General features: G+C 36.6%; 9 protein-coding genes across 9 annotated transcripts; 5 read left to right on the top strand and 4 right to left on the bottom strand.

The window, feature by feature from the left end:
* The first annotated feature begins 589 nt into the window (after positions 1-589).
* On the top strand, positions 590-2,385 carry PHYBLDRAFT_136225 (hypothetical protein). Its single transcript, XM_018429771.1, has 5 exons — positions 590-668; positions 741-882; positions 985-1,258; positions 1,368-1,731; positions 1,875-2,385. The coding sequence occupies exons 1-5, from the start codon at positions 612-614 to the stop codon at positions 2,079-2,081; spliced, it is 1,044 nt and encodes a 347-aa protein (XP_018286660.1). The 5' UTR covers positions 590-611; the 3' UTR covers positions 2,082-2,385.
* Positions 2,386-3,453: 1,068 nt separating this feature from the next.
* On the bottom strand, positions 3,454-4,621 carry PHYBLDRAFT_97808 (hypothetical protein; the record flags this gene model as incomplete). Its single annotated transcript, XM_018444033.1, has 2 exons — positions 3,454-3,798; positions 3,911-4,621. Coding segments are annotated over 2 exons (1,056 nt in total), but the record flags the coding sequence as incomplete, so codon positions are not given.
* Positions 4,622-7,130: 2,509 nt separating this feature from the next.
* PHYBLDRAFT_188611 (hypothetical protein) lies at positions 7,131-9,960 on the top strand. Its single transcript, XM_018439534.1, has 14 exons — positions 7,131-7,370; positions 7,547-7,600; positions 7,656-7,865; positions 7,939-8,064; positions 8,142-8,284; positions 8,374-8,457; positions 8,526-8,585; positions 8,664-8,822; positions 8,908-9,012; positions 9,116-9,197; positions 9,257-9,322; positions 9,394-9,482; positions 9,580-9,750; positions 9,844-9,960. The coding sequence occupies exons 1-14, from the start codon at positions 7,175-7,177 to the stop codon at positions 9,883-9,885; spliced, it is 1,587 nt and encodes a 528-aa protein (XP_018286658.1). The 5' UTR covers positions 7,131-7,174; the 3' UTR covers positions 9,886-9,960.
* A 160-nt stretch (positions 9,961-10,120) lies between these two features.
* On the top strand, positions 10,121-10,950 carry PHYBLDRAFT_173038 (hypothetical protein; the record flags this gene model as incomplete). The annotated part of the gene is made up of 3 exons (XM_018436928.1): positions 10,121-10,457; positions 10,530-10,593; positions 10,719-10,950. The coding sequence occupies 3 exons, from the start codon at positions 10,121-10,123 to the stop codon at positions 10,948-10,950; spliced, it is 633 nt and encodes a 210-aa protein (XP_018286657.1).
* Positions 10,951-13,229: 2,279 nt separating this feature from the next.
* Positions 13,230-14,834, top strand: PHYBLDRAFT_117309 (hypothetical protein; the record flags this gene model as incomplete). The annotated part of the gene is made up of 6 exons (XM_018428573.1): positions 13,230-13,379; positions 13,495-13,678; positions 13,762-13,964; positions 14,076-14,213; positions 14,292-14,548; positions 14,618-14,834. The coding sequence occupies 6 exons, from the start codon at positions 13,230-13,232 to the stop codon at positions 14,832-14,834; spliced, it is 1,149 nt and encodes a 382-aa protein (XP_018286656.1).
* Positions 14,835-15,756: 922 nt separating this feature from the next.
* Positions 15,757-17,014, bottom strand: PHYBLDRAFT_160068 (hypothetical protein). Its single transcript, XM_018434110.1, has 5 exons — positions 16,992-17,014; positions 16,813-16,921; positions 16,279-16,733; positions 16,137-16,219; positions 15,757-16,074 (listed from the first exon to the last, which is right to left on the bottom strand). Exons 1-5 carry the CDS (start codon positions 17,008-17,010, stop codon positions 15,790-15,792), a joined length of 951 nt encoding a protein of 316 aa, XP_018286655.1. The 5' UTR covers positions 17,011-17,014; the 3' UTR covers positions 15,757-15,789.
* Positions 17,015-17,630: 616 nt separating this feature from the next.
* Positions 17,631-18,339, bottom strand: PHYBLDRAFT_37967 (hypothetical protein; the record flags this gene model as incomplete). The annotated part of the gene is made up of 2 exons (XM_018440099.1): positions 17,631-17,935; positions 18,034-18,339. The coding sequence occupies 2 exons, from the start codon at positions 18,337-18,339 to the stop codon at positions 17,858-17,860; spliced, it is 384 nt and encodes a 127-aa protein (XP_018286654.1). The 3' UTR covers positions 17,631-17,857.
* A 3,217-nt stretch (positions 18,340-21,556) lies between these two features.
* Positions 21,557-22,835, bottom strand: PHYBLDRAFT_136212 (hypothetical protein; the record flags this gene model as incomplete). The annotated part of the gene is made up of 4 exons (XM_018429770.1): positions 21,557-22,009; positions 22,097-22,273; positions 22,356-22,527; positions 22,608-22,835. 4 exons carry the CDS (start codon positions 22,833-22,835, stop codon positions 21,717-21,719), a joined length of 870 nt encoding a protein of 289 aa, XP_018286653.1. The 3' UTR covers positions 21,557-21,716.
* A 643-nt stretch (positions 22,836-23,478) lies between these two features.
* Positions 23,479-25,648, top strand: PHYBLDRAFT_183122 (hypothetical protein; the record flags this gene model as incomplete). Its single annotated transcript, XM_018438720.1, has 8 exons — positions 23,479-23,644; positions 23,719-23,893; positions 23,948-24,293; positions 24,379-24,505; positions 24,596-24,990; positions 25,082-25,251; positions 25,315-25,384; positions 25,444-25,648. 8 exons carry the CDS (start codon positions 23,479-23,481, stop codon positions 25,528-25,530), a joined length of 1,536 nt encoding a protein of 511 aa, XP_018286652.1. The 3' UTR covers positions 25,531-25,648.
* Positions 25,649-26,103: the final 455 nt, after the last annotated feature.

Genomic DNA, 26,103 nt, shown 5'->3' with positions numbered 1-26,103 from the left:
CCTTTTTTAGCCTAAATAGCATGCAACTAACATAATGTATAGAAAACGGCTAAAAATAGAGCCTCCACAATATTTATCTATTGTGTTTTGAAGGTATTCAAAAGATCCTTGACGTATAGTTAAACACAGAAACTTACTTGTCTTTTTATTTCCTTGCTTGTCTTGTTATTTAAACAAAAACTATATTGACATTTAATGATCTTACACTGCATATCTCTGGAATGTAGAGCTAACAATATAAAATATGTCCATTTTAATTTAACCATGACAAAATGAGTAATGTATGTATGTATATAGCCATAGCCATATGTGTATACATATATAATTAACACAGCATACATCATAATTACTACCTAAAACAAAAAGGTTATCCAATAATTAAATTTGCTTCCTTCAAAAATTGACTATCAAATTAAATTAACATATATATATATATATCTATATTCTTGCTGTGGGTATTGTCTAGTAGCTGCCTTCTAGTTGTCTAGACATGATCTCTAAACGCATGAACATCTTCACTATTAGTTTAAAACACCGTCCATAGTCACACTTGAAAAAATTGCGTGTTTACCAGCCTTCGCTCCTCTCTCCTGTAGATTAACTTCATCACCATGGCCACCAGCCTTCCTACACCCGAACCTCTCAAGGTTGTCCAGATCGATGGCTTGGTAAGAACATCTAACTTGAAAAAAATATGCACATAATTATTTCTACAATTTCTCACGCAATTCCTACAAAAGGTTGTCCTCAAGATCATCAAGCACTGTCGCGAGTCTTATCCCACCGATGTCACTGGCCAGTTGCTCGGTCTTGATGACAAGGGCTTGCTCGAAGTCACCAACTGCTTCCCCTTCCCTTTGGATGGTGATGATGACACCAGTGGTAAGATCCCACCGAGAATTAAGCCTTTTATTTTTATTATTACATTTTTTTCTTGGTAATTCACGTACTCACTACGCATTTCTATATATATTTTCTTTAAAGCCCAGTACCAGCTCGACATGATGAGATGCCTCCGTGCTGTCAATGTCGACAACAACACTGTCGGCTGGTACCGTTCTGCTCACCTCGGCAACTTTGTTGATGCCAACTTGATCGAGACCCAATATAGCTATCAGAACTCCCTCAGCGCCAACTCTGTTGTCATTATTCACGACGTTTCCAAGAGTGCAGCTCAGAGCAACTTGAGCTTGAGAGCCTTTAGATTGCAAGATGCCTTTATGAAAGCATACGAAGCCAAGAAATTCACAACTGAAAGGTACAATTTTACAGCTATTAATATATATATTTAAAGAAGAGGGGAGGAATGGAATAATGGAGAACTTACAATTTGATTTTCTTAATTTCTTTTTCTTTTTACAATATAGTCTTGCTCAGGCCAAGCTTTCTTTCTCAAACATCTTTGAGGAACTTCCTGTCAAGGTTCACAACTCTCATCTTGTTACTTTGATGCTCCACAATCTCGAGATGCCCACTCTCGATTCTAGCCGTCTCCGTACCCTTTCGACCTTTGCTTCTTCCCAGAAAGAACAGTCTGTCGCTGATGAAGCCAGACCTCTTGCTCCTAACTTTGACGTTCTTGATCTCGAATTGGATCCTTTCATGCAGAAGAACCTCGAGTACCTGTTGGATTGCTCCGACTTGCAGCAGCAGGAACAAAACAACTACCAGTACTGGCAGAGAAGCATGGCCCGCGAGCAGACCAAGATGCAGACATGGTTGACCAAGAGAGTAAGACAATGCTTGAATTACTATTATTATTTATTATCTAGAACTGTTAAATATGAAAAAAAATATGTGGGTGTTTTCTAATATAAATATCTTTCAATTTTTTTTTCCTTTTCTTTTTGTGAATTTTTTTTTGGTAATTACAGAAGCAGGAAAATGTCCATCGCGCACAGCAGGGCAAGCCCCTTTTGCCCGAAGACGAAGTCAACACATTATTCAAGCTTCCTGCCGAGCCCAGTCGCTTGGAATCTATGATCCTCAGCGCACAAATGCACAACTTCACCAAGCAGTTGAACCAGTTTGCCGGACCCAGCCTTGCAAGATTATATAGCATCCAGGAATTGCAGAAGTAAAGAGCGAACGAGGAAAATTAAAGACAACAACCATCACTATCACCATTACCACAACTCAAGTACAAACACGAAAAAAAGTGAAAAAGGAAGAGATACATTCTTTTTCATATATATTTTTATACAAACATATATATATATATATATTTCTTGCTTTTCTCTCTTTCTCCTTCAACTTGACGCGAACAAAACAAACAGATCAAAAAATATATACAGAGACATGAGAGGGAAGGGGAAGGGGAAGGGGAGAAGAGGATGAGGGTTTGAGGCTTAATGATACTTTTTTTTAAAAAAAAAAATAAGAGTGTAAATATTGGTTGCTTTGAACTTGAACTTGAATTTGAATAGGATGATGGGATAGGATTTAAAGTCTATGGAAAACTTAGATTTTATATATAAATATAATAGCTTTGTTTGTGAGATAAGGAAATGTGTAGAAGGAGAGGGGTATATTATTATTATTTTTGAGGGGGGAGAGGAAGGGAGGGAGGAAATCCAGAGAAGGATAGAGTGTGAATTAATTGGTAAGCAAATAAATGTGCACATTTATATTTTGCTGTTGACAAAACAAAGGATGTGTATGATACACACATGCGCACAGTACACAGTACACAGCACACATCACAATTAATAAGATTACTTAATGTATATGATTTCGGCTTTAATTAGTTAATTCGCTTTTCTCTATAAAATATATAAATACAAATATAATACTCATATTGCTGTAATTGCTGTAATTGCCAAGTGTATCCTATTCTGTCACGTAAAAAAGAAATAAAAAACCAATATAAATTACAATAACATGCGTAACATTCCACACGACAAGGAATAGGCGTCGATCTCATATTAATACTGTCTTGAACTACTTAAAAAGAAAAAGAAAGGAAACAAGGGGTTGATGTAGAAAGACATAAAGGCTGATTACAATTGGTCTGCCAAAATGCTCGTCCAACTGCAGCCAAATAAAATATGTTTATTATAAAGGTTTGATCCAAATACTCTAGTAAACAAACTAAAAGAAAAAAAACCAAAAAAAAGAAGGAAGAAGCAAAGCTGAAACATCAACAAAGAGGTATATTTTGTGTAGGAAACGCAAGTAGATGTGGGGCTTCTTTTATCATATTTATTTGAACTCATTTCGTTTTATCATATTTACATATATATGTGCCGCAACTTTGTAAAGATTCCTGTCTGTATGTGTGTGTATGTGTGTGTGTTTGTATTTTTTTTGGGTTTTTGCTTTTTGCTTTGTTTCTTATGCTTGTTTCAAGATGTGCAATACACATATTGATGTCTGTTAGCGAAGACTGTTTGTTCTCCTCAACTGGCTGCTGGGTTTTGTGGTTCTTGTGATGAGAGGTTCAGATCCGTTGTGCTTGAATACATTCCAGAATTTTAGATTCTCATCAGCCGAAGAAGTGGCCAAAAGTTCTCCGTCTGGACTCAAGGCAGAGTGCAAGATGCGGGATTCATGTGCATGGATGTCTGCGATCTTATTGCATGTTGGATATTCCCAGATCGTCAGGTTATTGTTGGGCAAGCCGTGGGTAGAGACGATTTCTTTGTAGTGGTGAGACCAACGCAAGGAGGTGATCTGAGATCCTGCATTAATGGTATTCAACTTTGTGTTCTTTGTAGCGTCCCAGAAATGTATTTTCTTGTCATCTCGTCCACCGCCAGTCGCCAGTAAGGGAAGGTTCCAAGGACACCATGCGATTGCCTAAAACAAATAGACATTTAAATAAATAAATAAATACCAAACAAAAGATTTCATATGGCTGTCTTGGGATAAACTACTGAAAATGTGTGTGATTTTTTTTAAAAAAAATTACCTTGACTGCACTCTTGTGTTCTTGTCGTGACATGATCGAGTTGCGATGTTGTCTAGGATCCCAAACATTTAAGATATTGTCATTGCCACCGCTGGCTATATATTCGCCGTCCGAACGCCACTCGAGACCACAGACCTCTTCATCATGGCCTTTGAATTCCGATATGTTATGTTTTTCAATACGGACGTCATGGTTGTAAATCACTCCGTTATACGCACCGCTGGACACAGTGCATTTGTTCCATGCCAAAACACCCACACGACATGTCGGACCACCCATTGAGCGAAGAAGTTCGCTTCTGTAGACATCCCAGATCTGGGTTTCGCCGGTCTCGTCACCGACGGCCAAAAGAGTGCCATCGGCAGACCAAGATACAGATGTGACCATGTGTTTGGGGTCTTCGTCGAGAACATTGGCTGTTCCTGTCTCAGCATTCCAGAGGTAGACACTGCGCTCGAGAGCAACGGCGACTACATTGTGGCACGACCATCCAAGCAGGTTAAGATAGTAATCGTCGACCATATAAGGCGAATCCAAAATCTTGACTGGAGCTTCTGGAATATTTCTTCGTGGTTTTACTTTCAAGTATCCTCTGGCAGTTTCAAACACGGGATTATTGTTTTTGTTCTTTGGTGGAACGTTCTGGTACTGCAGAATACTGGACGTGGACACGATTCCACACGCAGCAGCAATGCTCTCGTTATGGCTTAGTATAGAACTTGTGCCAAACGAGATTGGGTTGTCTTTGCGTTCGATATGGAATTGTGTTGAAGCTATGTCGCCCGAGGACAAGGTAGCCATGCATCGATCCGACTTGATGATATAAAGAATCAATAAAAAGAATAAGAAGAAGAAGAAGAAAAGTTTGTTAACAGCTATAATAATAAAAATAACAACAAAGATAATAAAATGTTTGAAGGTTTTTCTCTCTCTCTCTCTATTTGTTTGGTTGTTTGTTTTTGTATTGTATTGTATTTTGGATTATAATCTCACGTTTTGGTGGTCATTGTCTATCTTTCTTGTTTTAGAGGTCAAGGTTGATTCTAGCCATTCTTTGCCGTATGTGTTCAATTGAGAGGATGCTGATAGTGTACGTTTTAAAGTTCCATTTGGACGATGAGTATTGAGAAGTGATGCTGATGGGGCGCGTTTGAGTGATGACGCGTTGGTTCGGGTAGATGATTCCTTTGATCTAAAAGAGGTACTCGAGATACTCGGTGTAGAGGATGTGCTGGTTTTCTTCTTAGCTTGCAAGAGGTTCAGCATGCTTTGTTGTTTTGGGTCATTTTGTGGATTCTTTGTTCCCTTGGATTTAGACAAAGAAGACGATTGCTTGGTCACCGGTCGTGATATCTGAGGTGTGCGTAAAAAGGAGTCTGGCTTTCGTTCTGTTTCTTTTCGTTGTACATCCCAAGGTGTCTGGGTTCTGCCTTTAGTGCGATCGGGGGAGTCCATTGGTCGATCAAAAGGAAGGTAGTGGCGACAAGAAAATGTTTCCTTTTCTTTCTACAAAGAGAAAAATAAAATAGAAAAGAAGCAAAAGGAAAGAGACAGGAGCACAACAACAACAGAAGAAGAAGAAGAAAAAAGAGTTCTTCAAACAGAAACTGGAGAGAAGGGTAGATAAATAGTCGTGTGACTTTGGTCAGTTAAAGCACCTTTCCTCCTTCCGAAACCCCTCTTCTATTCATGTCTGCCTTTGGACTGTGTTGGACGGTTTCATTTTTTGATAAACTTCTGTTTCTCTTTTTAAAGAAGAAAAAAGATAGCAAACGGTCCAAGACATCATCAAAGGCCGTTTTATCTCTATATCATTATATAAGAGATCTGTCTATTTTATCTATTTTTATTATCGTTACTATCATTATTCTTAAAATAACTGAAATTATTGTTACTTGTATATTCCTTAATTGATATAAATGTATATTGTATTCTATCACTTCTTTAATCGCTGGTACTGAAAAAAATATATTTATTCCTTTATTTATATAAAAATGTACAAGAAATTAATAATAATTCTGTTAGAAAACTATGTACAAAAAAAAAGAGTAATATTTTTATTTAAGGTCTGTAGTTGACTCAAGGTCGGTGATTTCAACTGTGCTTCTAATGTGGGCATTTGTATGACCCACAGACCAAACTTGATCGCTTGTGGTCTCAAGAGGCTCGTATTTTCAAATATTGAGATACACTCACTTCCAATAGATGAGTTGTGTGGCGAATCTGGTGAATTCAACATTAAACATGCTGTAGGTGTGGTTATTAATTTTTAACACCGTTAGATATTATTTATTTTTTTATTACTACTATCGTTTTATCAAAAATAAATAAACGAAGAAGAAAAAATTTTATCAGCTAATTGATGAGCTTTGGACGGCCTTTTTTTTCTTAAAGAAAAAATTACTAATTAATTTTTTTTTACTATTAAACTGAGCTTCACCAATAACATATAATATACATCTTTTAAGTTTATCATCTCCCAAAGAAGGCGTACTCCAAATACAGACTACAATTACACCAGTTGATATATTATACAGCCACACGTATCACCAATAAGTGTAGCATCTCTAAGCTGTCTCACCATTAACCAAATATAATACATACACAAGACTTTTGTATTGAAAGGGCACATTTGGATAAAAATTAATTATTTGCCAAGAAACATAACCAGATAATAAACTATTCTTATTTACATTTTCTCAAAAGATCCAGCTGTTACTTAAACCACGTCTCGTACCATCCCAATTATTGCGAATCCTTTAAATCTGTTCAAATTCGTTCCATTGGAAATACCATAGTTCCTGTCGGGAAACCTTCTTTTCTTTCATTTTATGTTATTTTATTTTGTTAGTTATTGAATTGATTTGTGCTGCTACATTCCACCAAATTATAATAATAGTAAGAATTAAAGTTCTGAATTCTTACACAGCTTTTATTTTTGTCTTTATTGAGCAATAAAATGCGATATTTCTACGTTACTATGATATCCTATACTAAGTTATGCTATACAAACTATAGTCATTTCAATAATGCATTTCTTAAATACAATTGTTGTTTATAAAATCAATTACTAGTCAATAAGCATACTAAAAGAATATACCATTTCCCTAACTTTATTCTATCTTTCTCTCTCTCTATCTTTCTCCGCAGTGGTCACAGGACAGCCATTACTCATCTAATTTTATTTTGAAGTCAATTTGTGTGTGTATGTGTATGAGTGTGTGTGCGTGAGTGTATGTGTGTGTAAGTATAGATCAACATCTAATGAATCATCGTCAAAAGTGGATCGACAATGTCCAAAAGTCAATTGGTGGATGTACAAATACAATTCAGCAAGTAGTTGATTCAATCGACCAACTACAATCAGTTTCCGGAAAAATACACCTGCCACAGTCCAAGGGCGTAGTGCTGTGTGGAAAGCCTGGAACTGGAAAGACTGCCCTGGCAATAACCATAGCAAGTAAGCTAGTAAATAAATAAATGAAAACAAACAAACAAAAAAACAAATAGACAAGCAAACACTCTTTATAATTTTCTTTATAATCATACATTATATAAATCTGTACATGGTTTTAAAAATAATAACAATAATATAAAGTAATATTCATAATGAATAAATTCGATAAAAAACAATAGAGGAGTCTCAGCTTCCATATTATATTGTCAATAGTCCAGATATGTTTATGACAGGTAAGATCATATAAACCATATCGTGGCAGACCAATATAGCTAATTGTCGGTGTAGAGGAAGGAGCAAGTGAAGCAAAGTTAAAGGGTCTGTTCGATACTGCCCTGCAGCACAGACTATCCATTCTTATTCTGGATGAGATCGATATGCTTGCTGGTACACTGGATCACAAGAAGACTGGCCTAGATTCTCGTCTTGGTTCCCTTTTACTATCTTTAATTGACAAGATCAACCAGCCGAATGACGATCATCTTGTCTATATTATTGGTACACCAAAAAATCTTCCTTTATATATAAACCCATAAAGAACTAGCTTGATCTCATCTACAAAGGTTGTTAGGGATTACTAGTAGACTGCATGCTGTAGATCCTTGCTTTTTACGCTCAGGTCGCTTGGACAAGGTGGAGGAGATTGTCATCAAGGACGCTAAACAACGCTACGAGATCCTACTTGTTCTTACACAACGTAATTACACAGAAACCTCCTTTTGTACGAGTCTTCTCATCCTTTTTTTCTTCTTCTTCTTTCATAAATCCCCTCAGGTCTTCCATTTGAATCACAACAAGACAAAACAAATATCCTCACACGTGTTTCTCGCGCAACACACGGATTTGTACCCAGTGATCTCCAGAGCTTGTGTATGCAGGTGGTTCTTCAAGCTGTAAAAGAGCAATCTACTGGACAGGTAAACCCAATAAACGACGCCTTATTAAACTACAAAACGAATTAACCAACCAACCAAAAAACAAACCAACCAAAATTAACTATGTATAGGAGCCAGCTTGCGTTACTACACATCATTTTGACAACGTGCTTAGTTTTATTCACCCTTCAAATTTTAATGAATACACTACAAAGGTAAATTATAGAAGTTGTAATGAATAATAATAATATATATACTTATTTTTGAATATACTTTGCGGTAGATCCCTAAAGTTACTTTTGCTGACATGTATGGTATCGACTCGATTATTGAAGAAATTAAGGTAAGAATTGTTTCTCTCTTTCTCTTTACCAGGATATAATTCCATAAGGATACTCATTCTGACTTTCCTTACACACAGGTCTCTGTCATCCACCCTTTTTATCACCCCGAGGAGTACATCAAATTAGGAATTACACCTCCGCGAGGCATCTTACTTCACGGTCCACCTGGCGTAGGCAAGACAATGTTATGCTCTGCACTTGCATCTGAAGCAGGTGTCAATTTTATGCTGGTAGAAGTAAGTTCAATTCGGCAACCTATCATTACATAATTAACACAATAAGAAATCTACTCTAAACTAAATAATAAATAATAATTTGTAGAGCTCTCAAGTTCGATCTAAAGTGGTGGGTGAATCTGAAAAGAACCTGGCAAAGCTGTTTGCACATGCTCGATCCAATGCACCTTGTATTTTGTTCATAGATCAAGTAAGTTATTATTTTCATTTCTTTTGTGGACAATCCCAAAAATAAAAACAAAATGAGATAAAATAAGGTTTATGAATTTATAAATTAACGCATATTATCTTAGATCGATATGCTACTTCCCAAGAGAGGGACCAGTCAATCATCTGAGAATACAAGCGATCGTATTGTAACTGGGTTTTTGACAGGTAAAATACTTGGTGTTTTTCTCTGATAATGGCTAGGTATACTAATCCTTCAAGTTTAGAAATGGACGGTTTACTGACCAAGAGCAATGGGCCGAATGCTCACATTGATGTACTTGTGGTTGCAGGTAACATTCACACATACAATATATTAATCAAATTATGTGGTACATTTGGCCTAAAAAAGAGAGTTTAATAGCAACAAACCGAATTGAAACAATCGATCCAGCTGTGCTTCGACCTGGTAGATTTGATGAATGTATTGCCATTCCAATGCCAAATCAAAAGGTAACCACACAAGCACAAATACATGAATAAATACAAGTATGCTTTTATATCCATTTGTCTTACACCTTTGTGTGTTTTTTGCTTTTATATTTAATAGCAACGTTGTGATATTATACGTGGTATTAGCAATAAGATGCCAATCGTACTAAATGGTCAAGAGCTCTTGTACCTTGCCCAATCAACCGAGGGATTTTCCTGTGCTGAGATTGATAATCTTTTGAGAGAGTCAGCAATGGTGTGTCTGAGAGAGAATGTGAATAATGAAAAGGTAATCAATTATCTAAGCCCACGTTTATCTTAATGTACCGCAGTACTTACTATTGTGCCTGTGTGTATTTTTCCCTTTCTTTCTTAAAATCAGATTACATTTTCGCACATCCAAGCAGCCCAGAATCGTAAATAGTGACACTGTAGATTAAAAGGGCTTGTAAATAAACAAACAAATAAATAAAATATAACAGCTTTTCAACAACCCCTCTATCCGCACTCACCATATCAAGTCTTGTTTAGTTCAATTCACAAGAGCTTGACAAGATTATATTTAAAAAAGCAAAGTCCGAGGAGAACAAGATTTCCAAAAGTCACACGTGAAAACAGAAACGAATAAGGAAGAGATCTTCATTTGTTACTATTACATCATGATGTCACTTTTCATTACAATGGCAACCTATGGGTTGTTCCTGGTCTCTGTGCCATTGGTGGCCAGTAGCACATGCATTCGTACATGTTTGATTCCAAAGATCCTATACAAGGTCCCTATATACCATTTGACTGCAAATTCAACAGTAATCTGTGTCGGATTTGCAACAGCCTACATATATTGCATCCTGGGTTTTATCATTGATCTGTTCGAAAGTACCTGTTCGTTTTCCCCCTTTGGTAGTCCGCGCGTCAATGCCTCTCGCACCCTTGGACCTGTTGGGTTTACTACTCGGCTGTCCTTGGCTCAAAAAGAATTGACGCGTCTATTTCCAGGTTAGACCACTTTCTTTATTATATTCTTCTTTATCTAGCCCAAGCTTTTGTTAACATATACACATAATATAGGTTATGCTATATGCTCTCTTTTGATTTGGGCAAATACGAACCAATATGATACATTACGAGACGGGTAAATAATAATGCAATTTTACCTTTTTTTTTCTTTTTTTAAAAAGAAAAGAAAAAGATCATCAAGGTCAAAAATTACACATTTAAATAATCGTTATCTCATACACTTTACTACGTTGGTTATAGCTTTTTGTTTCTTCAAACAATCTTTCTGATTCTCTTGCCCTGGGGACTATCATGTCAGAGCCAGGCAATACAAAAGTCATTTCAAATCGCATTCAGATGCTGTCTCTTTTGGGGTCTTCTTTATGCAGTCATGCCTCGCGACACCAATTATCATATTGTTGAATTAACTCGTCTCCTGAAACATTATCGGGCAGTATCTCATCGGAGCCTAGGTGATGCCTATCTTATTTAAGAAAAAGGGGAGGACACCAAAACGGTATTCTCATATTGTTCCTGTTTCTTTTTATAAAGAACAAACTCATCAACATCAACATTTTACCGGGATCCTCATTTGACATAAATTTGGATTTTATGTAGACAAACACCAATATTTGAAACCATATATATATACTTACACAAGAATTTAAAGAAGACGAGAAAACACGCATACATTCGAAACCAAAAAATAAATCTCATTGCATATGTAAACTTTTCTGTGGAAACATATATATTAGATAAAATTAGTTGCCACATTTGACCAAGGAGTATAATAGGACGTATACACAGACTATTTTTTAAACTCACCATACACATGTATGTATGTATGTATGTATGTATGTGTGTGTGTGTGTGTGTGTGTGGTGATATTTGTGGAAATTAGAGTGAAATATTAACCATTTTATTTTTAAACCACTTCTACACATGTGTAATAATTGATTTCGTCTTTTGTTTTCTAATTGAGGTAGTAAATTGCTTTCAATTATGATCTACTTTTGATGCATTCTCTACACTGCTAACATATTTTAGCTGATCTTCATCTACAAATACAAGACTCTGTGTACTTTGCCAATCTTTCCAGTATATACATTCTGTACACCACATAAGCAATTATTCGAATCAACAACATCTTTTATTTTAATTTTAATATTATGTACGCACTCATTTAAATGGTACCTTTTATTTATTTATTTTACAAGGAATAATACTGACCAACTCACTTACACTAAGCAAAAAGTATTTGTCAATTGAGCTTTATGATTACCATTGCTCACTGTGAATTGCTATGATAAATAATATATATCACTAGATAAATGAGCCTAAATTCTATGTTAATTACAACCCATTTCCAAATAGCAGACACTTTTTTCTTCTTCTGTCTTTGTGGGTCTAGACAACTTTACCTTTGAATAAACTGTTCTGACGAGCTTTCTTAAAGGAATTGCAAAACAATGATATCCTTAAACTATTTTTCTTTGTTAATTGGATACTTTTACTGTCTCAACAATGAATTTCTTCATCCCACGCAAGAACAAGAAAACGAATCCAAAAAAGGCTTTCTATCTCCGATACAGAACGCCTAAAAAGGGCTGTTCTTGCCTTTTAAGCCACTATACTTGGTCAAGACGTGACATAACCAAAGTTCAAAAAGTAATTTCGAGTTCCATGCAGGAGTACTGTGAGCAACTGAATGCAATGAACTACTACGACAAAAATATCCTGCAAAACAATCGGCAGAGTTCAAGCTTATCATTGCAACACTCAACAAATGACGACGAAGACCATTTAGCATCTGTCTGGAAAATGCCTTTGGAGGATACCAGAAGTTTCTCACAAGGATCCAATACCTCTAATACACAGGCTTTCAGACCCCTGTTGCCTTCACAGGCACAATTCTCTAGCCCACTTCGCTCTAACTCGACACCGCCAGGACAGAGTACGAGTGTGTACAGAGATGCAGGCGACATGGACCATCATACAGAGATGATGATGAAACAGCTTGGATTTACAAGCTTGAATGACGACGTATGTTTAATATATTGTATTATCCCCTTGGAAATAGCTGACTGAATAATATTACGGGGGTGATGATGTTGTATTTCTACTGCTATATATTACAGGATGTTTATGGTGCATTCAAGCCTGTACATCAACCTCAGAAACAACAACTTACGTCTGCTGGCCTACAACTTTCTCAGAATGGATACACTAGCCCTTCTTACCTTGGCAGTCAAACTCACAATCAGTCGAGCCCAATGCAGCACTATCAAGATGTTCAACTGTCTTCCAGAATAAACTCTCACAAAAGTATGAGTGAACATGGCCTGGATACTCATGATAACATGGGTGATCTATTGAATGACCTTCATCCCAGTCGATGGGGAGCAAGTGATGAAAACAGTCGCAGACAGGGTTAGTATTATAGTAATAAGATTACCAGATAATAACAATATTGTGTCTTTTATTGATGTGTTTTATAATCATAATCATAATTATGCTTTGTTTTATTTTATTTTATATGTTTATTGATGTTTTGTATATGTATCTATAGCTACACCCACTATGGGCTTGAGCTCTAATGGTTCCTTGTTTACGCCCACTGGCTTGGATCATTCTGCATTTGGAGACCTAAACTATTCTGATGCAAACGAAAAGAAACTACGTGCCCTTCAACTTCAGCAACAACATATTTTGATTCAACAACAGCAACAACAGATTTTGATGGCGCAACAACAATTTTTACTTCAACACAAGATGCAGGCTCTCGGATCTAACTTGGGCCATCCTCAGACCAGAAACCCTGATCCTGTAAGAGCCAGAACACCACAAGACGCAACTCTCAGTATGCGAAGTCAGCTTTTGGAGGAATTCAGAAACTCAAAAAGCAAGAAGTATGAACTAAAGGTAAACAACAAAGGGACAATAAGACAGGATAGTGTACATAGATATATATATATATATGAAGAAAGAAAAGTCAAGATTTCTAAAAAGCAATGGAAAAAAATTATATTACACAAAGGATATTGCTGGTCATGTTGTCGAATTCAGTGGTGATCAATATGGCTCTCGATTTATCCAACAGAAATTGGAAATTGCCAACAGTGAAGAGAAACAGATGGTGTTTGAGGAAGTTCTGCCAAACGCTTTGCAGCTCATGACAGATGTTTTTGGAAATTATGTTTTGCAAAAGTTTTTTGAGCATGGTAAATATATTAGATTCTCAAGGGTTTGGCTAGTAATATATATATATATATAAAATGAATCTAATAAATCTATTTAAATCTAGGAAATCAAATGCAAAAGACAATTCTTGCTAAACAAATGGAAGGCCATGTGCTTTCTTTGTCTCTCCAAATGTATGGTTGCCGAGTTGTTCAAAAAGCATTGGAACATGTCTTGACAGAACAACAAGCTAAAATTGTGGGAGAATTGAACGGATGTGTATTGAAATGTATCAAAGATCAAAATGGCAACCATGTCATTCAAAAGGTAAACTGCATCTACTAATAATATTTACAATATTTGCTTTTTTGAGGTGATAAAGAGAGAAGACTATTAACAATACTAACTCTTTTTGGATGTGTGTACATATTATTTTAGGCTATTGAGCGTGTTCCTGCACAGCATATTCAATTTATTATGGACGCATTTCACGGACAAGTATATAACCTTGCTACTCATCCTTACGGATGTAGAGTGATCCAACGTATGTTTGAGCACTGTACATCAATGCAAACGGTGAGTATTTATATAAAACAAATCAAGATTGTTATTATACGCTTCGGTACTTATATTGATTCTCTGTGGTTTGAGCAGGGACCATTGTTGGAAGAACTTCATCGCTGCACTGGACAGCTTGTACAGGATCAGTACGGAAATTATGTGATACAGCATATTTTGGAACGTGGTCGTCCCGAAGACAAAAAAGTAGTGATTGAGAAGATTCGCGGCCAAATTCTGCAATTGAGCAAGCACAAGTTTGCCAGTAATGTTGTTGAAAAGTGCGTCGATTATGGCACCAAACGTGACAGGCAGCTTTTGATCGAAGAAGTCCTGCAAAATAAACCAGATGGGTAAGAATATTTTATGGGTATTTTATTTAACAATAAAACCGTGTAACTTATTTGGGTCACAAACTGTAGAACATACCCATTGGTGGCTATGATGAAAGATCAGTACGCCAATTACGTTGTCCAAAAAATGTTGGATGTTGTAGATAAAGATCAGCGCGAATTGCTAGTCAACAAGATCAAACCCCATCTCCAGTCTTTGAAAAAGTATACCTATGGAAAACACCTTATTCAGAGTAAGTTTGATGCTCGAATATTAATGATTTTTTTCAAAGCAACTCTTTACTGATATCTTTGTTAATCTCACAGAGGTGGAGAGATTGTTGCCGTTGATTAACACGGAATCTTCGGGTTTGGAAGATGGAGAGCCAACTGTCAGTGAGGTTCAAGAAAAGCTTGAATCTTCTGAGAATCTATGAGACTCAGCAGTCAGTTGGTGATTGTTTGTATATGGCCCAAGTAGGATCGTTTTTGACATTTCCTTCTTTATTTTTGCTGTTTTATTCATATGTATTCTATTCCTATTTCCCTTTCAATTCTTTATATTATTTTTCTATAGACCAGGACTTCCGTTTGAGTTCACTGTATATGAGCAGACGATGTATAGTCATTTTTATGAGTAAACCATTTTTTGTGGATTATTCCAATGTACATGCACACTTCTTGCCTTTATATTTTCTCTCAATTATATATATACATATATATATCAAATGTCATTAAGACTTGTTCAATAAAACCTGTATAACGAAGATTATTTCACTGTGAAAAAAAACTATGAGTGCTTTATTAGTATTAGTATTATTATTATTTGAAATTTTGTTATATTGCTGTTAAAAAGAACTTGAGAAAATGACTTTAAGAACAAAAGCTCTAATCTCACTGGTTATGGTATCGATATTATAGATAGAGGAAACATCATATTTTTTTTTATTGCCTACTCGTTGCGTTTAGTGGTGCGCGCACTATCTTTAGTAGTTATTCTATCCACGCTATATACTATTGTGATTTTGAGCTAAATTAGAATTGTTAGTTTTTGTACATCATAAAGCTACACTCAATCTCAAGAGAAAAATCGTTTAATAAAAATCATGTCTATCCTCTCCACATTATTAAGGAACCAGAAACGCAAAACTTCCAAGCTTTAGCTTTGTAAAAAAAATAAATTAAAATCATTTATATTAAAGTACTTTTTTCTTCTTCTTCATGTCTTTACTACCAAATTAAATTATATTAAAGAATTTAAATTAAGCAGCCTTGCCCTCACGTCTGACCTTCATGGCCTTGTAATCGCCACTGTAACGAAGACCCAACTTCATAACCTCGGTCAGCACATTCCAGTCGAGAACTTTAGTCATAATAATCTTCATAATGACAGTTGTGGGACCCTGGTCAGACACAACCACCTTTCCGGCATTACAGCAAATAGTATCAGCAATGACAGAAGGAGGAGAAGACATCTTTTGAGCGGACAAAAGTGTAGACATCTTTCCAGCGTTATCATAAAAGTTGGAATTAATAGGTGAGGGGTGCTAAAAAAATTATAAAAGACAGTTAATAAATCATGTCATAACACATAACTTTAATGACTTACCACCACAAGTACATCAATACCATCTTCTGCGTTCTCAGCAGCCAAGGATGCAGCAAATGTAGTCAAGAAGATCTTTGTAGAAGCTATTCATTCGGTGTAAACAATAGTTGAAACAGTTTTTTTAGAAGAGATGAGAGCTTACAGTAGAGAGCGCTCATGGGGTTAGGGATGAAGCCAGCACTGCTGGAAGTAAAGGTTACCAAACCACGCTGCCCCTTGTCAAGCATACGGTTAACAAAATGATGTGTCAATACAAGGGGGGCAGTAACATTGGTGTGGTAGTTGGCCATGTTGCGCTTGAAAGCAGTGTCTGCGAAGGCACCCGTAGTAATGAAACCAGCATTGTTGCACAGGATTTGAATAGGAATGTCGTCGGTGGCCTTTTCGATGGCGCTCAAGTAGCTCTGTCCCTCTGAATCAGATAAATCGCATCCAACAAAGCGGAACTTGCGTTCGGGAAACTCCTCTTGGATGGCGACTTTGAAGCTATCCATCAAAGGGTTTTCCAGGGCAGCAACAACCACATTCAAACCCTGGGAAGCAAACTTACGGACAATGGCAGCTCCAATACCAGATGATCCACCGGTAACAAGAGCCCTAGTATATTTAAGATAAAGTTTTTTTGTGAGTTGTGCGTGTAGTTATTAAGTACATTTCCTGATTATTTTCTACTCACCAGGAAGCATTATACTTCTTCTTCAAATTCTGCTCTTTGCATGCATAGGCAGCGTATAGAACAAGGGCAAGGTAAGGAATCACTGCCAGGAAGCCAATCCAGAAAAATACTTTTGGCAGGTCGGATTAAAACATAGCTCTCTCAAAAGAAAAAAGCACACACACACACGATGTATTTACCTGATGACAAGATGAACATTCAGAAATAAGTAAAAGACAAACACCACCCTCGCCGCACAAAAAAAGAAACCTATTGAGAAAACGCGGAGTTTTACGGTGACTCCTTGGCTCATTTTCCAAAAAAAAAAAATCCCAATAGGTTACACCTGTCAAAGAAGTCTAAGGCCGTTTTCCCACATCAGGGATTTTTTTTCTGTGCTCTCTTACTTTTTCACTGACTACTCTTTTGTCATGCCTTGCCGAATACCTCTTGTTCCCTTGTCATTTCTTTTGATTTTTTTCTCTCCTCTTATATTTAAGGAGGGTTCTTTTCTTTTATTTAGCGTCAATTATTCCTCGGTTCTCATTGGGTTGACTATATGCCACAGTATGCACGTCCTAGAAAACCTTGTAATGAGCTTATTTTCACCTGTCAAAGAAGTTTTAATATCTTTATAATACACTGATATGAAGTCTAGCTGGGTAGTTGATTAATTCTATGTATTTTGTACTAGGATGTGAAAGCTTGTACGCATAGTCGCTTCACTTCCCAAGACTGTTTCCGAATACGTTTATAAGGGCTTGATCATTGTAGGATAAGGACCCTTATACTTTGGCACAATCAGAGTTTTTATTTTATTTTATTTATTTATTTGTTACTTTTTTATTTTATTTAAATTATTTTTGGACAAAAATAAAGAGGTTTAGAAAATGTATTTCCACGCAAAATATAAGCTTATTACAAGAAACATGGCCGCAATAAAGCTAGTAGCCACCTTTTCCCTTGATATATAGATTAGATACAAACTGCACCAGTAAAATATGTAAAAGTGCTTGAGCTAATAAAGTATTAGGTATAGAAATATAACCCATCGTCCTCTAATACATTAGGCAGAGTTAACGAATGCATTGAGCTTCTCGATGTCAGCACACTCTTCTTCAACCAAACGTTCTCCGGCACCAGACTAAAAGAGAAAATTCCCAAGAGATCTCGTTAGTTTATTCTTTCTTTCTTCGGTTTAATATCAAACAGTATATTTAAAATTAATGCGTATATACATACGGTAGTCCACTTGTAGAGTGTGGGGATAGCAGGGATAGTGAAATCAGTGCGAGAACGGTAAGGGTTGCTGGAAGCGTTTCTCCATTCAGCACGAGAGCCAACAGCAGCCTCAATGAGAACAGAGTTTTCTACAGGCAAGAGTGCCTTACGAACCAAAGGATCAGCAATCACGCAATCAGGACACCAAGATTCATCGGTCTCGGGTAATTCAGTGCCAAAAAACAGAACGAAGACCTTGTTGGTGCCATTAAGTTCTTTCTTGAGGGTCTCATCAAAGGCTTCAGCGCTGACACGGGTGGATCTCATTGTTGATGATAAGGGAAAAATAAAGACACGTAAATAATAAAGCCAAAAAAAAGAATATATTTTTGGTGACGGGAATCCAAAAGAATAAAATTACGTGCTTTTCAATAAAGCTTCGTTATTTTATTTTATTTTTTACTTTGAAATATAAGTTATTATGATGTGCTTGTAGCCTTTATATATGTATTTTGAAATAACCGGTACTGTATTTCTACCCAGTATTCAATATTCACAAGTTCTAACAGACAAATCAAAATATGAATGTATTAGGATAACATTTATACAAAATTAAGGCAGGGTCCAACTCCAACATGAAACGCATTGCAATTAGGCTTAACCAGTTGATATTTCACTCTTCAACCTTTTAACATACAACAACCATTTTAAAGAGCATTTTATGATTATTAACTGGCAGCAATAAAAATTAAACACATAGAAATATTGAATCAAAGAGCCAAACTCAAAACGAAAAGAAGAAGAAAAAGACAAAACTGCAACATATAAATGTCTATAGACAGAAGAATGTAATATACCTAATTCAATTGGCTTCAAAGGCGTATAACTTCAACTATAAATTGATCTCTATCGCTCTCTTGTGAGTTTTATTTCATTTGCCGTAGTATATATTATCAGAAAATACCCTCACAATAAATATACCAATCAAGCATATGCTTGTTACATATATGTAAAAGCTGGTAATACTTTATCAAATTCATATATATATCCAAAAACCCCCATTACGAAGATCTCAGTTTTCTTTTTTTCAATTATGATTTTAACCTTTATAAGAATAAAGTCTGACTTAATATGGCTTACTCTATATATCTAACAGATAGCTAATAAATATGTATATTCTACATCTATTCTTCTTTTTCACATAAGTAATACATTATCTAGTATTTCTTTTTTCGGTCAGTTAGTCAGCCCATAACGTTTTCCCTTTAAATAAAAAACAAGGAACTTTAGCTGTTTATAACTTCAAGCTGAAAGTGGTGAGTATAACTTGGTCATATATCTTATTCATACATGTATATATACTAATCCTTTTTATCCAACCAGCAAATTATTTCGATGCTTCACCTATTGCTCTTGCTTACCAAAACCTGTGATAATGAAATGAAAAATGAAATTCAGAAATATACGTACCTGAAACAACGGATTAGCTCAGCCAAAGAAAATATCTCCCCAGCAAAAATAATGAAGTTTTTTATCTTTATTTATTAAGCTCTCACTCATACGACACTCAGGTGGATTAGCTCACCCAAGTGAAGGGTTATTTGTAACCGTAAAAGAAGTAGGACACGATGCCTTGATAAACTTAAAACATAACACTGTACAATCCTCACTGTTGCCCAGGACCTGGTCGGCGTCGGATCTCGAATCAGGAATCTACGCAGTTTCTTTTACCAATTATATTGCCCTTTATCAGCCTGCGTAGACAAACCGTAGATATCTAAAAGAAACGTCTTCCTAAATAACAACCGGCAACTACTATTGCTCTATTGTAAATCTGGGGTAGCTGGCTACGGAAATTTGTGCTGGCTTGGATCTTGTGCCTATAATAAAAAAAGAACTTGCTGAAATATTTGATTTCTTGGTGTGTATTGGGCGGCTCCTTACCAAGTAGAATAGCTCAAAAAAGACCATTGGCCTCTCAAGTCATTTGAGAGCCACTACAGGCTAAACACAGTAATCAAAATTTTGTACCAGCGTTCATAGCAAATAGCAAAAATTACCGCACGGTCTTTAATGAACTTGTTGGCTGGATGTTATTTGTAAAAGTATTGAATATATGTTAGTAGGATTGAAAAGCAAAATAGGCAGATTTGGTAGGCAAGAGCAGTACTAGAATGGCAGATTTGCATAATTGTCATAATTTTGGGCGTCTGTTAAAATAAATTATATTAGTTTCCGTTGAAGCGGTTAACCGTGAGCTTTGGGCAACGAAGCCAACTTTAGTTTGGATCTACTAAAGGCTGAGAATATTAGGCTCCTCTTTAAAAAGGAAAAAGAAAATAAGCACAGGCCACATTGGAACACTTGAGAGGCATAATGATTTGACTTTTGTGAAAGATTAGTCATTAGAATTAATACATATCTGGTACAAGTGATGAAAGACGTAAAGAAAAGTCTCAAACAAGAAAACAAATATATAAACCCCTTTAAGTTGTTTCGCGTATGCGAAGGTGACATCATAAACAAATAATAGAAGAGAAAAAAAAATATCAACTAAATTTGGACAACTTGTTTTGGATCCACAGAGTATCAGCATATTTTTTATAGAAATTTCACCAGCTATCGAATAAACCAAATTCAGGTTGTATTAATAAGCTATAAAACATGCGTGTTATATAAAATATCACCACTCATCTCCTATAGTGGGTCATATATATCCTTCAGCGTACATAATCTAATTGGTATCAATTAAGCGGCTCATTTTTAAATGTACCAAGTAGAAAAAAGGCTTATATTACTCTTTGAACATCGACTGTTGCAGTGTTTTCTATTACTGAAAATTGCAATATAACAGATTACATTCTTTTAAGGCGTGTAAAATGCTAAAAAAATGAATTCAAGTAGATATATCCAAGTTCTTGGCTTGTGTTCTTTATATAAACGATAATGACGAAAGGCGATAGAGAAAGAAAGTATATCATACTTTTAAAAAATCAGGGCAACGATCGGCATGTGCAACTTGCTGATCATACCAGTGTTGGCTCAAGCATGCCGCACTCTTCTTAAAGGGCTGGGCGCTAGAGGCATAAATCTGGGCACAAACCGTAAATCCGAGCAGTAAATATGAACTGGAAGATATAATACATAGCACATTTATACTAATAACAAGAAGAGCGATTTTAGTAGGAAATTTTACAAGCTTTTTCGGGTATTTAAGGGCTGCTTTGAAGTCGAATTTTGATTAAATACTGTTTTTTCTCTCTTTTTTTTGTATGTTTCAATTTCAACATTTCACAAATACACCCCTAAAGACGCCTTTTTTTTACAGTCAAATAATCAGAAAAACTTAAAGCGTCTGTATAGAAATATCAGCCGTAATACTAGAATGCTGAAATAGAGATTGAAGGAGAGGTACAATATCTAGAGACTGAGCGCTTAGCCTACAAAAAGCCACAATTTCCTCTCAATCCAATACGTATAAAGCCAACTTGGAAAGGGAAAATTAGCAAAATTATGGGCATGTATATTCATGTAATTGATGACTAGGTTCTTCATTAACCCTTCTTATTAAAAAGAAACAAAGGCACAAGCACAAAAGATTACAAAAATTTATACGTGTGCTAATTTAATAAAAATAAAAAAATTATACAAAAGTTTTACTCTCGAATCTTAATGCACCAAATGAACTTTTCTATCTACATGGATTATTTCCAGTAATTGTAGTACTTGTCTCCATACTTCTTCATCTCCTCGCTAAGATCATCCCATCGTGTGTGAGGTAACCCAGTAGCAGGGTCAATAGGCAGTTCTGATTTTCTGACCATCTTGTCTTGACGCAACCATCTATAGCAAAGTCCCATAAGAGGGGAGTCCAACAATTGGTGCTCTCTGTAATATGCCTTGATCTCCTCCAATTCTTTAAAGTCATTCATTTGATTCAAAGACAGAATAGTTCCTTCATTTACGTGAGCCAGATGAGTAGGCCACTCACCAAGTCCTATAGATTAAGTCCAAGAGATAATATAAAAGACATTTATCATCCAATTGCGCAATATATATGTATATATTATAGGTTAAAGCTTACCATCAAAGATGTGAGTGGCATAGATAATGGTGGCACCTCTTTCTTCAGTCTCCCTCTTCAAAAAAGATAGAAACTCTGCACGAATCCACACATCCAGATCAACGGTCACTTCATCGAGCAACAGCAGTTTCCAGGGATGCAACAATCCCATTACCAATTGCACGCGTCTACGCTGACCTACAAACGCATTTGTTTAATTAAGATCACAATAAATTTAATGCAGTTCATACACCAATTGATGCACACCACAATGCATTACCATCTGAGACTTGGTGAAGGCGCCAGGTAGTATCTACCTCAAGAACATCCAAAAGAGTCTTGGTTCTTTCAGGCCAGCGGTTGCTTCCCATACTCTTCAACAGATACTCGACAGTAAGATCGGCGCGAACTACAGGATTGTTGGCCCACTCAGTACCAAGATAAGTGACGTTCTTATCTCCAATAAAATGATACATATAAAGAATAAGTGACTATAAAAACATACTATAAAAAAGGTGTAGGAGTCACTTACAGCAGGACCATCAATGAATGCACTCTTTCCTAATACTCTGACATCGCCTTCGACCATTCGCTTTCCAGCCAGGATGCGTAGTAATGTCGTCTTTCCGGTTCCATTAGCACCGACAAGAATGCACCTACTTCCGGCTGTTAAATGAAGGGAAAGGTCTTTGAGGATAAGAGGACCTCCATAGCCATAATTGAGTTTGTTGACAGCCACGGACTCTTGGTTAGAAGACATTAGAGAAGTTGTGAAAGACTTTTTTTTTTGGAAAATTAACACATATATATGTATATAAGATGAAAGTCCGAATCATCAATTTTACGATTTACAGAGATGAAATATCGATCCTATTTACACCACATCTGGACCATCTTTTTTTAAGGATCTGTTTTCTTTATGCATTCAAGATATTACACAAAAGAAGGTGTACTGTGGACCTGTGACTGATTTACTGTTTAGGTTGTACTGAATGTAACACCCCCCCCCCTCCTTTTTTTCTTGTATTCGTTTATACTACTTTTCCCCGCATTTAACTGGTTCAACCACACCTTAAAAGTGGCTCCATTTTTATCATAAAGACCGTTCAAGGGACGCGTACGCTTTTAATCCCTAGATTACTGTGTAAATAAAGCCAGTATATACCAGCACACTATATATACAAAGAAAAGAAAGTGTATAGAAGTAATTGGCTTTGGAGGCGATTATGATTAAGTTTTGGTTGTGTAAAGGTTAATGATTAAGTCTAACATGTGCGTTTCCCCCACGAACTTAAACGCGTTGACGTGACAAGGGCAAGATGTGGGGAGTATATAAGAATCACATGCAATATCCATTTCCTCTCTTTCTTCTTCACTTTCTCTCTTTACCTCCTACATTACTCATGGCCCAACTCAAGACTTTCACCCGCGAAGAGGTTGCCAAGCACAACACCGAAAAGGATTGCTGGATCATTATCGATGGCTCAGTGTTTGATGTCACTCGATTTGCTCCCATGCATCCTGGAGGTGGCCAGCTCTTGATTGAGTTTGGCGGCAAGGACGTGACAGGTAAGACGGTTGAACGACCATAAAGCTTGATAAAATGCTTTGAAACAACCAGCCTAAGACAGAGCACAAACTAGACGAATTCTATGGTCTTCACAAGCACGAAGTCATTACCAAGTATACCCCTAGACTCAAAATTGGCTCTATTGTCGACGAAAAGTCTGCTATTGCTGAGGCCAACGCTTCATACATTTCCAAGGTCCCTTACGCAGAGTCTAGCTACTTGATGGGTCTCAAGAGCCCTTACTACAAGTAGGTGCACATTATCTAGAAGTTTATGATTGACTAACTCTGAAACTGTTCTAGTGAGAGCCATACCCGTTTCCTTACTTCCATTCGCCAGACATATGAAAGTATCAAGGACGAATCTATTCTTTTTGAAGACCAGGGTAAAGCTCCCTCTGCTGAGGTTTACAACTTGTTAGGTCAGGAAGGTATCCTGGCTTCTCAGATTGGTCCCGGTCCTTGGTTGAAGGGTCTCAAGCTGCCCGGTGGAGTCAAGCCCGAGGAATTCAACTACTTCCACGAGTTGATTGCTCACCAGGAAACCGCTCGCATGGGTACTCCTGGTTACTCCGATGGTATCTCTTCTGGCTACAGTATCGGTCTTCCCCCTGTCCTTTACTTTGGCTCTCCTGCTTTGAAGGCCAAGGTATGACCAAACCTGATTTTATAAAACTGAATATCAGATATACTCACATGTACTGTACATTATCCATACATAATTATTTTGTTAGGTTGTTCCAGAAGTTCTTTTGGGCAAGAAGCGTATCTGTTTGGCTATTACTGAGCCCTACGCTGGCTCTGATGTGGCCCGTATTCGTACTACCGCCAAAAGAACAGCCGACGGCAAGCATTTTATTGGTAATGATTATATTATATTCTACACATACACATACACATACACATACATATAAAATTTGGCTCTAAGTATTTAATAATTCTACTGTATAGTTAATGGTGTCAAGAAGTGGATTACAAATGGTACCGCTTGCGACTACTTTACTACAGCTGTAGTAACTGAAAAGGGTATTACCATGCTTTTTATTGAGCGTAACGAAAACCTTGAAACCAAGGCTATCAAGACCTCTACTTCCCCTGCTGCTGGTACTGCCTACATCACCTATGAGAATGTCAAGGTTCCAGTTGAGAACATCCTTGGCAAAGAAGGTCAGGGTTTCCAGGTTATCATGTTCAACTTCAACCACGAGAGATGGTACATCTGCGGTGCCATGACTGGTGCAAGCCGTGCTGTTATCGAGGAATGCTTCAAGTGGGCCAATCAGCGTAAGGTCTTTGGAAAGCGTTTGATCGATCAACCCGTAATCCGTAACAAGTTGGCTGGCATGGTAAGCATATAACATTATGTTGATCAATTCTTTGTGTGTGTTTGTGTCTTAAAACAGAAACTAAACTAAACAAAATATTTGCGTGTATTAGATTTCCCAATTGGAAGCTGTTGATAACTGGCTTGAGAACATTACCTATCAGATGTGCAGCATGTCTTATGATGAACAAGCCATTAAGCTTGCTGGTCCTATTGCTCTTCTCAAGTACCAGTGCACTCGTGTAGCCCACAATATTTCCGATGATGCCTGTCAGATCTTTGGGTAAATAAGTGATGTGTCTTGTGCTTCTTATGATACTAACTCTATTGACCAAAACAAATTTAGTGGTCGTGGTATTACAAAGACTGGTATGGGTAGATTGGTCGAGAGTTTCCAGAGAACCTACAAGTTTGGTGTAAGTATAGGTGGCCTATAATTTATGTTGAGTTGATAATAACCTTTGGTGCTTCTTAGGCTATTCTCGGTGGTTCAGAGGAAATTATGGCTGATTTGGGTATCAAGATGGCCATGAAACAATTCCCCAAGCACGCTCGTCTTTAAACATTAGATATATCTAAAGAACAGAAGTAAAAAAAAACTACTATTTTCGGACAGTCTTGTAAACAATTTCCTTTTTTTTCTTTTCTGTTCTCTTTATATAAATAAAATACAATACAATAAAAAAATACTTTAGTGCGTCATGCCGATATTAATTCCCCCAAAAAAAGAAAACCACAAACTGAGCCTTGTCAAGGTCCGCAGTTTGCCTTTCTATTCTTTTTCTTTTTTGTTACTTTTTGTCCCACTGTAAATCTCTGTAAACCATACAAACCCCCCCTATTATTTGTATATTAAATATTCATATCATATATAAAATTTGATATCTGGGGTTGATTTCTATGTATATGCTAAGTTCTAATTACGTGGCCAGTCTGACTAGCTTGTAGTCTATACATGTGTATTTAAATAAACTGCCTTTTCTTTTTATTTGCTTTTATTCATTCTTCTTGTTCTTACTCTTCAACTATCCTTATCGATGAGCTACCCCTTATTAAAGGTAGCATTGGAGAGATCCATGACTACAGACGACTCTTTACAAAGGTCGCTTGGTGACGAAGTATTGGCTTCCCCAGA

Source organism: Phycomyces blakesleeanus (genome assembly GCF_001638985.1).
Source record: "Phycomyces blakesleeanus NRRL 1555(-) unplaced genomic scaffold PHYBLscaffold_24, whole genome shotgun sequence".
In the NCBI taxonomy this organism is placed as follows: Eukaryota; Fungi; Mucoromycota; class Mucoromycetes; order Mucorales; family Phycomycetaceae; genus Phycomyces; species Phycomyces blakesleeanus.
Note: the sequence above shows the minus strand (reverse complement) of the source record. Positions and strands in the feature narration are given on the sequence as shown.